Raw genomic sequence first — 15,000 nt, 5'->3', positions numbered from 1 at the left:
AGCTAATGTTGTCACTGAACAAAAAGGGGAAGAGAAAATGAAATCAATGAACAACTGAAAATGAGAATTTGATTTAGACTTGAGGTATGCAGAGATTTCTGTATATTATACACAAAATCTGTGCAATTGCCGCACAGTATGTGTTTCTCCTCACAGCTATACCTAATAAGACACCTACCAGATGTTCCATTTAACACCCTGAGGCATAAGTTATGCTTGATCAACAAAGACTGAAATTTTAACTCTAAATGCAAAGCATGCAAATATCTTTCTCAACTCAAACATCAAGGAGGAAATTTAATATAGTTTTCACTATTAATAAACACACAAATTACCTCATTCATGACTGTATCTGCTCCAATAATATAATCACTATGTGGTCTAAGACCTGCCAGTGCTGCAGGAGAATTTGGTTCCACTTCCTAGAATGACACAAAAACACACACTAAAATTAATATATATAAAATAATCTAGTTTATAGTCTCAATTTTTAATTATATTGATTTTTTAAATCTGTATTCTTTTGTCTTGCTAGAGATGTGTCAGATGTCAGAAACTACAGAATATATTTTAAACTTCTGAGCATAAAAATTATATAATATTTAACAAATATTTAAAATATTTTTGTAGCTATTTTAATACATCTTCTTATAATGATCATTAGAAAAAGTTCTTAAACTTCTACATTTGCTTCTCTTACTCAACTTAAAAAAAGTGATCCATATTTAAAAAAGCAATGAATGCTGATTTTTAGCAAAAACTGCCTAATAATATCCTTACAATCTTATTAAGCCAGAAACAACCATTGTTAAAACATCTTTCTACATTGCTTTGTGACCACCAGTAACAGCTCAGTTGATACTTACCAACACATGCCAAACATTTTCATTTGCCCCATCAAAGCTGCAGAAACGAATGCTCACTCCCAATAAGCCCTGGCCACCCCACAGGTTACTTGGTGTGACTGAGGTCTCCCGCAGCTCCAGTGTTTTGCTGCTATAGATAAGCATTTTTACGGGCTTTTCAACATTTGCTTTCAGTAGATCCTTAAGAGTGTCATTGTCTTTATTCTGTGAACACATAGAAATCATATTACTTAGTAAATAAAATTTAATGTTAACTTAAGCATCCAAATGGTTATTATAAGAGTAATAACAATAATCAACATAAATAGAACATTCAACAAAGGTTTCACCGACATTTAAATTTTCCTCCACGTAAAAGAACGTCAAGAAATTAAGGACAACTCTTATGTTAGCAACAACTTGAAACTGACTTTCTTCTAACAGCTCACTATGGATTATAAATTGCAACCCAACATTATTTAGAATGATCCAGGGCTTCGATGTGTAAAAAACAAAATATGCCCTAAGAAGTCATATTACTAAGTTGTGATGACTTTGATTTTAAAAATCTAAAACATTTACTGGGGTTAAAGTTTAACTTTGGACTCTATTTCTAAATACATACTTCATTATTTACAAATAGAAAAGAAAGTAGAAACAGTATATTAAACATTTCATTTCATAAAAAAAGGCCAGATGCTGGCCTTTATTTATATGTCAGAGATGTTATAATCAACAAAAACTTTAGACTACTATGAAAAAATAAACCAACCAAGTAACTACTATTCCAATAATTTTCTTCGCCAAGATTATATAATTACCTTTTCTTAGAACTTAATGTATAAAAAGTGGTTTTAATTTTGTACTTTGGGGCATATCTCTCTGTCTGGTTCTAATACAATTATTTGTATACTGTGAAACTTAGTACCAAGAAAACTGACAAGTCTGAGAGAATTAGATGAAAGAATGAATCTTCCTACTAATCTATTTGTCAACAACTAACAGAAGTCTTATATCTTTAAAAAGCAATCTTTTACATGTTAATTATTTCTTTCTGCTTATAAAAATTAAATATTTAACATATAAAAGACTCCTGTGATTCTGGAGACTTTCCTAAGATAATCAGTGGAGCATAAGCTACAATATTCTAGATATTTCAATGTTTATTAATACACGATTATTTCTATAAACTGGCATCACAGTATACATAATGTAATAAACACCCATCTCAGATCATCTGAAAAATTCCATTTTGAGAGATTACAAATACTATAGACAAAACTACAAAAAGTTGAACTTACTAATCTTGAACCATTAATAGAAACAATAAAATCAAAGAAAGGCTCCAATCCAGCCCTATGTCCTGGAGAATTTTCTTGTACCTGCAGAAACAAAAACAACAAAAACAAAAAATGTAAAGCTTAGGTGAAAATTGTTAAGCCAAATCTCTCTTTTCAGTAAAAATAGACCAATTTCACTGATAATGAAATACAGTACATACTGGTTCTCTCATTTCTCTTAATCTCTCCCAGATAATGCCCGTCCAGCCCCCTATACTCTATCCGTTCTGTACGTTCATCTTCTATTTATATTTTTGTTTCTTTGAGACAGACGCTCACTCTGTTGTCCAGGCTGGAGTGCAGTGGTACAATCTTGGTTCAACGTTGTGCAACCTCTGCCTCCCTAATTCAAACGATTCTCGTGCCTCAGCCTCCCAAGTACCTGGGACTACAGCCATGCACCACCATGTCCAGCTAATTTTTGTATTTTTTGTGGAGACAGGGTTTTGCCATGCTGCCCAGGCTGGTCTTGAACTTAAGCAATTCCCCCCATCTCAACCTTCCAAAGTGCTGGGATTACAGGTGTGAGCCACTGCAGTGGGCCTAGTTCATCTTCTATCCCTCTGTGGTTCTATTTCCACAATACTTTCTCCCTTTTTGAGAGACAGGGGGTAATCCTCTCAGCAATTAGCACAGGAAATAATAGACAGTTAATCATCACAATTAAGCGATAAATTCAAGCAATTATTCCTTGACTACTACTAGCAAGGTACCACTTAGTTACAAAGTGAAGACAGGCACACAGTCACCTGCGTCAAGTCATTTATAAACTGTTCAGGAGCAGGTAAGAAGAGGAAGGGGCAATGGATACGCAGCCCTCTAATCACTGTAAGACCAAACAGGTTAAGAGCTTTTCAGTATAAGGTTCTAAGGGAAAGATTAGATTAATTCTGACTGAAGAAGCTTCAGACACAAAAAGTGGCATTGAATTGTGTTTTAAAAAGAGGGTAGAACACTCAAAGGTAAAGATGGTCAAGGGGGTATGAAGGACATCTGAAAATGGACAAAACAATGTGAGTAAACATCCAGAAGCAAGAGTCTGAAGAATGAGGATCATAGCATGTATAGCTAGACAACAAGGTTGTGTGGACAGAAATAGAGAATTACAGATTTTGAAACCTAGGATTAACCCAGAAATCCTCTAATCCAGGGATCTTAAATTGAGGTCTGTGGATGGCTTTAGAAAATACTACAGCTCCTGAAATTATATGCAATCTTTTATACGAATAAGCAGTTTTCAGGGTGTAAATACTGGTGACTTTCATCAGATTCTCAGAGGGTTTCTCCATGACTCCAAGAAGGTTTAAAAACCATGTATTCTGTGCAGTTCTTTTATTTTATAGGTTAAAAAAGAGAATCCCATATCTTTTTTTTTTTTTTTTTAAGAATCCCGTATCTTTTGATCCCATAGTTGCTTAATAGTGGAAGTGAAACTCAAAACCTCATCTTTTAAATTTTTATTTCTTGAGACAAGAGGCTTGCTCTGTTGCCCAGGGTGGAGGGCAGTACCATGATCTTGGCTCACTGCAGTCTCCGCCTCCCAGGTTCAAATGATTCTTGTGCCTCAGCCTCCCAAGTAGCTGGGATTACAGGTGTGCACCACCACCATACCAGCCTTATTTTTTTAATTAATTAATTTTTTTTGTAGAGGCAGGGTTTCACTACACTGGTCAGGCTGGTCTTGAACTCCTGACCTCAAATGATCTGCCCACCTTGGCCTCCCAATGTGCTGGGATTACAGGCGTGAGCCACTGCACCTGGCCAAAAGTCTATCTTGAAACTATTAGTACAAGAGAAGGCTGGAAAGAAAGGGCAGGGCTAGATTTATTGGCCTTTAAATGGAAGAGTGGGATTACTTTTAATATAATTCATAGGTTCATAGAATAAAAAAGATTACTTAGCAACAACAGATTGTCAAATTTTCAAAATTTATAGTAAAATGTTAGTAGCTAGTAATAGTAGAAACATGACAAAAAAGCAAATATAATCCACTCTGCATTTTTTTCCAAAATATTTTCCTGTCTAAGGAATTTATATTCTGCTTGATATTATTAAATAATGTCAAAGCTATTCCATGGCCAGGAGCAGTGACTCATGCCTATAATCCTGGCACTTTGGGAGGCCGAGGCAGGAGGATTGAAATCCAGGAGTTTAAGACCAAACTGGGCAATATAGGGAGAGCCCTGTTTCTACAAAAAATTAGGCGGGTATGGGGGTGTGCTTCTGTAGTCCCAGCTACTTGGAAGGCTGAGCTGGGAGGATCACTTGCACCCAGGAGATTGAGGCTGCATAGGGCCCAGGTCCCATCACTGCACTCTGGCATAGGCAACAGGGCAAGACCTTGTCTCAAAACAAAACAACAACAACAACAAAAACCTATTCCACAAGAACAAAAGTTTGCATTGATATTTATAGGCTGATTTCCTATTAATAGTCCAAATCTATACTCAGTTTTGCAAATACCAACAGCAAATGACAGATACACATTCAACCATACATAAAGCTGCAGTTACACAGTAACGAGTCACTTTAATACTTTCAAAATGGAACACAGATTGTTCCTAAAATACATCCCTCTAATACCAATGTCAATCAAAATTGTTCATTACCTCTTAATGTTACCTTTTATTTATTTTAAGCCAAATTACAGTATCATAGTCTCAGAAGAAGTAAAACTAGATATTCTTTTTTTTTTTTTGTGACGGAGTTTCGCTCTTGTTACCCAGGCTGGAGTGCAATGGTGCGATCTCGGCTCACTGCAACCTCCGCCTCCTGGGTTCAGGCAATTCTCCTGTGTGATTACAGGCATGCGCCACCATGCCCAGCTAATTTTTTGTATTTTTAGTAGAGACGGGGTTTCACCGTGTTGACCAGGTTGGTCTTGATCTCTTGACCTCGTGATCCACCCGTCTCGGCCTCCCAAAGTGCTGGGATTACAGGCTTGAGCCACCGCGCCCGGCCAAAACTAGATATTCTTTTGTCACACTATAGTTGCCCTATATAGATGGTTCAATGTTTAAGTCCCTAAAACTGTTTGATCATGTTTTTATGTTTTCCTGCAAATTTGGGATCAAATCATTTTTGTAAATTAAATAAGTTATATATCAAAGGAATTTATTATTTAAAGGTGTTCAGTTTCTTATTCTTCTTCCTCTTTTTTTTCTTTTTTTTTTTTTGAGACAGGGTCCCACTCTTGCTCAGGCTGTAGTGTAGTGGTACATTCATAGCTTACTCCTGGCCTCCCAAGTAGCTGGGACTACATGTGTGTACCCCCATGCCCAGATAATTTTTAAATTTTTTTGGAGTGCACCATCATGCTTGGCTAATTTTTAAATTTTTCATAGAGATGAGGGTCTTATTATGTTGCCAAGGCAGGTCTTGAATTCCTGGTTTCAAGCGATCCTCCCTTCTCAGCCTCCCAAAGTACTAGGATGATGGGGCAAGTCATCACACCCAGCTTTCAATCTCTGTATACTGTTTTCTAAAATGGGGGTGATTTCATATTCTATATGTTATCAAAGAAAATGTCCAGGACTCAAAATAGCATATTTCTTCTCAAATGGCAACTCTGAAAGGTAGAGTAGTGGCTGCCTGGAGTTACAGGAAAAGTAAGGTCATATCACAGTTATCTTGGACAGAGTCAGATCAACTAGATGTGAAATGCCTATTAGGTGGTTATCAATTAAACATAAAAGGCCTCAGGTGTGAAAAGGGATGACCAGCACAGATCCTTAGGCGCCTCCTCAAAGTGGAGTTTCTCATTTAATAAAGCCCACATCTCATCATCTAATTCTCTGAATCTGAGTGTTTCCAAATAACTATTAATAGCATTTTATCTAGAACCCAACTAGATCACTGATCAATTTCAGACTTTGCCACTGAGACTGCCAGAAGTTTACCTTTTAGTTAAAAAGGGCTAAAGATAGCACTTTTATAATGTAATCACTCATTTAGAAAGCTCACCCTACATACTGATTCTTATCAGACTGCCCTTAGAAAGTTTAAACTTTAGAGTATAAAGTTTAAACTATTTGTCCGAAATGGAAATTTTCCAATATCAGAAGCATTCTTCCTATAATTTAAACAGGATTCAAAAGCTAAATTTTGAATTCTAAAATAAACTTGATCCTTTCCCTAACTCTATTTTTCCATTTCATTTTGTACTAACATCGACTTCCTTTCTGCTAATGGCCCTTGAAATTAATTTCTTTCCTAAATTTATTCACATCATTAGTATCTGCACAATTACATCAGGTAGCTATCTTAATTATTGCTAGGAAGCTAGCAGAGGGTGCCTTAGAAAAATGCTCTCTTTGACCCTAATATACCTAAAGGAAATTTCTTATATTTTGTAGCGTAGAAAATATTATCTACAACATAGCAAACCAAACACTAACACAGGTAAGTTTCTCTTGCAATGTTATCCACTGACAAGAATCTTCTGGCACCTAATCTCTCAAGCATCAGATTACCACTTCAATACTTTCTATCCCCTATGGGATCTCCTGATTATTAATTTATCTCCTGCTTTCTTCAAGTCATCTTAACTAAAAGTCTATATATACTTGGCTCTACAGACCATTTAACATTTATTACTGGGCCAAATATCATAGCAATTTAAGATAAACAGGTTAAATTTGTAAATTTAATAATTAAGGCCAGGCACAGTGGCTCACACTTGTTATCCCAGCACTTTGGGAAGCAGAGGCAAGAGGGTCTCATGAGGCTAGGAATTCAAGACCAGCTTTGGCAACAAAGTGAGATTCTGTTTCTACAAAAATTTTTTCTTTTTTTTTTTTTAAAGATGGGGTTTCACCATGTTGGTTAGGCTTGTCTTGAACTCCCGACCTCACGTGATCTGCCCACCTTGGCCTCCAAAGTGCTTGGATTACAGGCGTGAGCCACCATGCCTGGCCCCATTTCTACAAAATTTTTTTAAAAAATCAGCCAGGTCCGTAGTGGCAGATGCCTGTAGTCCCAGCTAAGGCAGGAGGATTGCTTGAGTCCACAAGGTTGAGACTACAATGAGTCATGATCATACCACCGCACTCCAGCCTGATCATCTTGAGAGCAAGACTCCATCTCAAACATAAATAAGATTTTATAAGATTATATACAGTGAAAAAAATAATAGACTTTTAGAGCCAGACAGAGTTGGTTTCAAGCCATGATTTCGTCCATTTATTAGCTGCATGAGCTAGGCAATGTTTATTTACCACTCTGGGCCTCAATTTTCTTATTTGTAAGTAAGGGATAATGCCTTCTACTTCACAAGAATGTTGTAAAAATTTGATGAGTTAAGTTTATGAAATCCCTAGCTAAGTCTCAAGCCTATGATAGAAGCCCAAGAAATCTTAAGTTCATCCTCATAACTCTGCAATCACCACCTGAGGGTAAATCTTTATAGCTAACCAATTACTAGACATTATTTTTGCAACCATGTTAAATACCTCTTACTCTTAAAAAGAAAAAAATAAGTCTTGTAAAAGTGTTAGCAGGAAAAAGAGACAAACCACTTTTTCAAATGTTGCCTCCCACAAATCAATTCCAGATGGATGGTAGATCTAAAGGTCAAGGGTAAAACAATAAACCCTGTAGAGAAAAACATAAAGAATATCTTTGAGACCTTTAAGTTTGCAAAGGCTTCCTAAACTGGACACAAAATGCACTCACTACCAACTAAAAAAAATTGATAAAGTGAACTACACTAAGAACTTCTGCTCATCAAAAGGTATAATTAAGAAAGTAAAAAGATATAATACATATCCAACAAAGCATCTGTGGCCAGAACAAATCCTGAACTACTGTAAACCACTAAGAAAGATGGACAATAAAACCACGAGATCCCATTTCTTGTCCACTGGAATGGCCACAATTAAAAAGAGAGTAACAAGCACTGACAAGGATGTGGAGAAAATGGAACACACACATTTGCTGGTGGGAATGTAAAATGGTATAGCTGCCGCGGAAAACAGTTTGGCAGATCCTCAGAATGTTACACACAAAGTTATCACATGATCCAGGAATTCCACTCCATGTACACAAACAACCAAGCAAAATGAAAACATATCTCCATGCAAAAACCTGTACACAAGTTTCCTAACAGTATTATTCAAAATATCCCCAAATCAGAAACAGCCCAAATGTCCCTCAACTGAAAAATGGATAAACAAGATGTAGTATACCCATAAGAAAGGATGAAGCACCAATGCATGTTGTGACATGGATAAATCTTAAAAACATTATGCTAAGTGAAAGAAGTTAGTCACAAAAGACCAAATATTATTTAATTCCTTTAATATGAAATGTCCACAATAGACAAATCCATAGAGACAGAAAGCAGAGTAGTTGTTATGAGGGGTTGTGGGTAGAAGAATGGGGGAATGGCTAATAATTCATATGGGTTTCTTTCCGGAGTAATAAACAGATTCTGGAATTAGGCAGTGGTGGTGGTTGCACAACTATGAATATACTAAAAACCAACCAGACTGTGTAATTTAAAAGTCTGAACTTTCTGGTATGTAACTCATATCACAATAAAGTTGCTTAAAACAGAAAAAAGACAACCCAATAGAGAACTGGGGAAAAGATTTTAGCAGACCCTAAACAAAACAGGATGCTGAAGTGATCAATAAATATGAAAATGTGCTCAACTTCAATGGTCATCAAGGAAATGCTAATTAAAACCACAATGCAACGCTACCACACACCTATCAGAATAACCAAAATTAAAAAGATGAAAAATATTAAGTGTTAGTGAGAATGTAGAACATTTAGAAACCTCCATTACTGCTGGCTGGAATGCAAACTAGTAAATGGCTTGGCAATATCTATTAATATTGAAAATATGTCACCTTAAGGCTGGACCGTATATTCTAGCCTTAAGTATATATCCAATAAAAATGGGTATACACGTTTTCTAAAAGAAATACATGATAATGTTCACAGTAGCACTATTTGTAAGAGCCCCAAGCTGAAAACTACAAAAAAGTCTACCAACAGGTTAATAACTATTGGCATATTCTCTCAATGGCACCAAATACATTAATGATGTGAAAGGTCTACTATCATATACATGAATAAATCTCACAAGCAATATCTGAGCAAAGCAGTCAGACACAAAGGAGTACCCAGCACATGGTTCCCCTTATACAAAGTACAGGAACAGACCAAACTAATCTATGCTGTTAGAAATCAGGATACTATTCACCCTGCAGAGGTGGAGGTGTGCAGGATGTCACTGGAAAGGGATAAGAGGCTGGTTACATAAGTGTGTTGTTTGTGAAAATTCACCAAGCTATACACTTGTGTGCATTCTTTTAATATAAAGTCTTAAGAGATGCTCCCTGTATCAAAACAAGTATATCGACGTTGCACTTTTTCCAATGCTTTTTTTTTTCTTCTGATTCTTCTTAGGGCCACACGATTTACTTTGACAATTAAGAGGCATAATAAAGCAGGTGAAAATACAAAAGTACAATTATGCTTACAATAATTATAAAAAGATATATTACCAAAACATGGACAGGTAAAAGAAATTATGAACACACTAACTTGCATTTGTAAGAGTTCAAACTATACATCTGAGGTTAGCTTACGAAATAAAAATCACAGCAGCATGAAAGAAATGCTTCTCTCCTAACACTCTAGAAAAAACAGCTGCAATAAACAAGATGGTATTTGCTACACAATTTTTACTCTTCAACAAACAAAAATGAGAAGCTTATGACGAAACTGCACAGTAAAGAGACATTTCCATTATGTAAAAAGAAATTTGCATCAATGATTAAAAGCTGGATTTTTAAATCACCAACTTTATAGAAATAATCCCTAAAGTGGTATCATTCAACTACAGGTACTGTCAATGATTTCAGTAGGTTCTGAAATCCATTTAGTGTGTCACAATAGACACATTAAATGTGTATCTATTGTGTATCAGAATAGAAAATTTGTCAAAAATTCACAATATAATAAAGGCCTATATCCTTCATGAAATGTAGTATGTACTGGTTGCAGTGAAAATATATTTTCTGCTTTGAGCTATAATAAAAATAAAGTTTAGAAAAGCTGTCCTACAAGATACCATTAACACTTTTGCTCCATCAAGTTCCAGATTAAAAAAAAAAAAAAAAGGCAATTAACTTTCTGACTTTTCCCTCCACTTCTGATCCCAGATCATTAAAAGTTTTTACCAGATTTAGCATAAACTTTTTTTCCTTTTCTTTTCTTTTAACATACAGACCTAACTATTGCTTTCCAGTGAAACATGCACATCTTCTTCTAGGATTAAGAGTGTTCAAACACTACTACTTATGGTAGGTTTGGGTCACTTCACATTAACTTCTTTTTCTTTTTAGTTTTTCACTTGGGGGAGGGAGGAATGGCAGAATAAGAGGGAAGAAGTGTTTGGGTGGAGTTGTGGGTCGGGAGGCATTCTCACAACTGCACTGGTCTTTGAATTTCAGCTGAGGTATACAGACCTGCTACCTCAAAGTAACAAAGAAAGGAAACCATGAGGCAACTTGCTGCACAGATATATCACCAGACTATGTATTTCATTAGGTGATATACAAAGATACACTTATCCACGTTTCTGACAGGTATGTAAATTATCTTCCTTAAGTTTTCTAACAATGAAAATTTTATCACAAAATTGGCTTACTAGAATGTATAACTGTCTCCTTTTTATTAGTATACAATACATCCCTTTCCACACATAAAATGTGTTAAGAAAAGCTTAACACATAAAATGTGTGGAAAACCCTGCTGCATGACTATCTACATACACCATCATCTCCTCTCTTTTGTACTGCTTTTAAAAATGGTAGAATGTCAAACAAGACTAGAAAATAAATTCAATCCAAGCAATACCTAAATGCCACTTCAACTATAAACATAAATTCTCATGCTCTATATATGTGCATAGGTGATGAAAATGATGAGAAAAGATCTGGGAATGTGATATAACAAAAAATAAACTGTAAATCCTCCATAGTTATAATAGGCATTTTTTTTAGTGGGGGAGGGTGAGGGAGCTATAGCAGTCCCTGATATCCGCAGAGGATATGTTCCAAGACCCCTCCATGGGTGCCTGAAACTGCAGAGTACCAAACCCTACCTATACTGTACTACGTTTTCTCCCATAGACAAATACTTATGATAAAGTTCAATTTATAGGCCAGGCACAGTAAGAGATTAACAACAATAACTAATAAGAAAATAGAACAATCTACCACTTATAAACTTCATTTCTGGAATTTTACATCTGGTATTTTTGGACCTCAGTTGACCAAAGGTAACTGAAACCACAGAAAGTCAAACTGTGAATAAGGTGAGGCTACTATATTCTGTGTCTGCAGATAGGTAACTTTCCTTATTTGAGTCTTGACACAAATTTATAGTAAATAATTTTGCAGTAGACTGACTAGAAGAGTTCAAGCCTCACCTGCTAAAACAATGTCTCCACACATTCTTCCCAAATAAAGCAAATTGCATGTTCTCCTGAAACCAACCCTGGCATAATTTTTAACATTCAAGCAGTTTAAAATAAAATTCTAATGGCAACTAAAAGGAAATAAAAACCCATTATTGCATAATAGTTTTCTAGAAAAGATCTGTACATTAGAAAAATAACATTGGAAGAAATTGAAGTCTGCTCTAAAAGAAGCAAAAACTCTGACAACTTCTTAATGGATTTCTTTAAAGTTTTCTTTACGCTATTCTTCAAATAACTTAGGTATTTGTTGCTTAGGGAAAGAAAACTTGCTGTGTGACCTTGGGTAAATCAGATTAATGTCTCTGTGCTTCTTTTCTTGCTTTTGTTTTTGTTTTTTTGACAGAGTTTCACTCTTGTTGCCCAGGCTGGAGTACAGTGGCTCAATCTGAGCTCACTGGAACCTCTGCCTCCTGGGTTCAAATGATTCTCCTGCCTCAGCCTCCCAAGTGGCTGGAATTACAGGCACCTGCTATCAAGCCTGGCTAATTTTTAATATTTTTTTTAGCAGAGACAAGGTTTCACCATATTGACCAGGCTGGTCTCGAACTCCAACCTAAGGTGATCCATCTGCCTGGGCCTCCCAAAGGGCTGGGATTACAGGCATGAGCCACCACGCTTGGCCTGTCGTTCTTTTCTTTAGCTGCAAAAATGAGGAGGCTAACTAGGTAACCTGTAAACCTGAATGATCCATCATGAAATAAGACTAACTGTTGCTATCTATAGATTCTACAATGAAGAAAATCAAACACAGCAAGATCATTTAAATTACATAGACTCAGCCATTTTAATGTGTGTAGTAACACTTTAGCAATGCAATGAAAATGATATTGGTACTCCCCATTTAAAATTAAAAAACAATTTCCTTAATGAGGATATGAGAAAATTAACCAGCACCATTTATGTGTGTAAGTAGATGACTAAAATTAATGGGTCATATTTGACCTCAAACTTATGTTTTAAACAGGAGCAAAGTACAGGTTAGGTACACAGACAAAAATAACTATTGCTTAAATAAAAATACTACTAAAAATGTTTACAAGAACGGTAGAATATTTCAGCTAGTATTGCCGTAACAATACTGGTTCTACACAATAATGCAAATGGTAGTAATAAAGGCGTCAGCTAACATTTGAATTCTCACCACATTCCACATTTTAAGTTATGTGCTTTACATGGAATATCTCATTTAATCCTCAGGATAATCAAGGAGGTAGACAGTGTTACTTTAAGAAAGAGATTTAATACTGCTCAATTGTTTTATTTTAATATACAGTATCTAATGTGGTTTTTAGTGGAAGAGGTGGAAGTGGCTCTGCTATTAACTGTACTTTTCAGATACAAAGACTGACGCTTTTCAAAGCAGTTCAAAGGGTTGCCCAAGGAACTAGAATGAAGTGATAGGGCTGGCACTAGAATCCTGTTCCCAAAGGTGGTCTCTGGTAGTTGACTATGATAGTTTCTCAATGTACTCAGGTCCACAAAGACAACAAGATTCTTTCCTTCTTGCCTTTTTTAAAGACAGGATCTCACTTTGTTGCCCAGGCTGGTCTCAAACTCCTGGCTTCAAGCAATCCTGTGCCTTGGCCTCCCAAAATTTTGGAATTACAGGTGAAAGTCACTGTACCTGGTGCTTCCTCCTCCTCTTCTTTCTTTCCTTTTCTTTTCTTTCTGAGACGAGCTCTCAATATTTTTCCGAGGCTACTCTTGAACTCCTGGGCTCAAGCAATCCTCCCGCCTCAGCCTCCTGAGTACCTAGGACTACATGCACATGCTACAAAGCCTGGATTTTACGTTTAATTAATTAATTAGGGCAAGTATGTGGCTCACAGCTATAGTCCCAGCACTTTGGGAGACTAAAGCAGGAGGCTCACTTGAGCCTAGGAGTTTGAGACCAGCCTGGGTAATGTGGTGAGACCTTGCCCCTTCAAAAAAAATCAGCCAGTTATGGTGGCATGCACCTGTAGTCCTAACTACTTGGGAGGCTAGGGAGGGAGGATTGCTTGAGCCCATGAAGTCAAGGATGCAGTAAGCTGGGATTGCAACACCACACTCCAGCCTGGGCAACAGAGCAAGACCAGGTTTCTTAAGCTTTTTTTTTTTTTTTGAGATGGAGTCTCACTCAGTCACCCAGGCTGGAGTGCAGTGGTGCTATCTCAGTCCACTGTAACCTCCACCTCCAGGGTTCAAACCATTCTCCTGCCTCAGCCTCCCAAGTAGCTGGGACTATAGGCATGTGCCACCACACCTGGCTAACTTTTGTATTTTTAATAGAAATGGGGTTTCACCATGTTGGCCAGACTGGTCTCGAACTCCTGACCTCAAGTGATCCACCCCCCTCAGCCTCCCAAAATGCTGGGATTACAGGCATGAATCACAACACTCAGCCTTAATCTTTTTTTAAAAATTAATCAATTAATTAATTTTAGAGATGCTGCTCTATTACCCAGGCTGGAGTGCAGTGGCCTGAGCAGAGCTGGCTGCAGCCTCAAACTCCTGGGCTCTTTTATAAAAAAGTGACATTTTTGTTTTTATTGAGACAGGATCTCATTATGTTGCCCAGGGTGGTCTTAAACTCTTGGTCCCCACCTCACCTCAGTCTCCTGATTGGAGTAGCTGGGATTACAGGTGCACACTGTGCCTGGCTCAAGCGTTCTGACAATGTGCTTGAGGGATCTCTCATTGATGCTGAGAGAGAGAGAGAGAGAGAGAGAGAGAGAGAGAGAGAGAGAGAGAGAGGAACCCCAGCATAATTCTCTTCATGCTACATTAAATTTATTTGCAATGCCAAAAGGGAAATACACAGTCTCTCAGAGTAACTACTTTGGACCAGGTGTGGTGGCTCACAGTTTTAATCCCAACACTTTGGGAAGCCAAGATGAGAGGATTGCTTGAGCCCAGGAGTTTAAGACCAGCTTGGGCAACACAGAAAGACCTTTCTACAAAAAACTTAAAAATTGGTTGGGTGTGGCAGCACGTGCCTATAAGCTACTCAGGAGGCTGAGATGAAGGGACTGCTTGAACCCAGAAGTTCAAGGCTGCAGTGGGCTATGACCACATCACGACACTCCAGCTAGGCAACTGAGAGAGACCTTGTTTCAAAAAACAAAAAAGTCACAGCTTCTAAAGCACATACCAAACTTTACAAATAAATATGTCCTAGTTTACATTAATACTTTATTAGTGAATCAATCAATACATATAATCCTTTCAGTAGAATATTAAAGTCAGCAAAAGGAACACACTGATGTTAATGGTTGTTTTAAGCTCAATTTTTATAAAATTTTCAGAGGAATTATTAAAAAGCCCTGTTAGTATCGGA

At 36.9% G+C, this 15,000-nt stretch overlaps 1 protein-coding gene across 1 annotated transcript in view; it reads right to left on the bottom strand.

Moving 5' to 3' along the window:
• GORASP2 (golgi reassembly stacking protein 2) overlaps window positions 1-15,000 on the bottom strand; it is a 37,952-nt gene that overhangs the window by 15,563 nt on the left and 7,389 nt on the right. Inside the window, exons 2-4 of the mRNA XM_017538166.2 lie at window positions 2,147-2,227; window positions 867-1,070; window positions 336-422 (exon numbers count right to left, since the gene is read on the bottom strand). Coding sequence (XP_017393655.1) covers window positions 336-422; window positions 867-1,070; window positions 2,147-2,227 — 372 coding nt within the window. The remainder of the gene's footprint in view (window positions 1-335; window positions 423-866; window positions 1,071-2,146; window positions 2,228-15,000) is intronic.

This window comes from Cebus imitator, unplaced genomic scaffold, assembly GCF_001604975.1.
Source record: "Cebus imitator isolate Cc_AM_T3 unplaced genomic scaffold, Cebus_imitator-1.0 Scaffold110, whole genome shotgun sequence".
NCBI classification, from domain to species: Eukaryota; Metazoa; Chordata; class Mammalia; order Primates; family Cebidae; genus Cebus; species Cebus imitator.
This window is presented reverse-complemented; position numbering and strand designations above follow the sequence as displayed.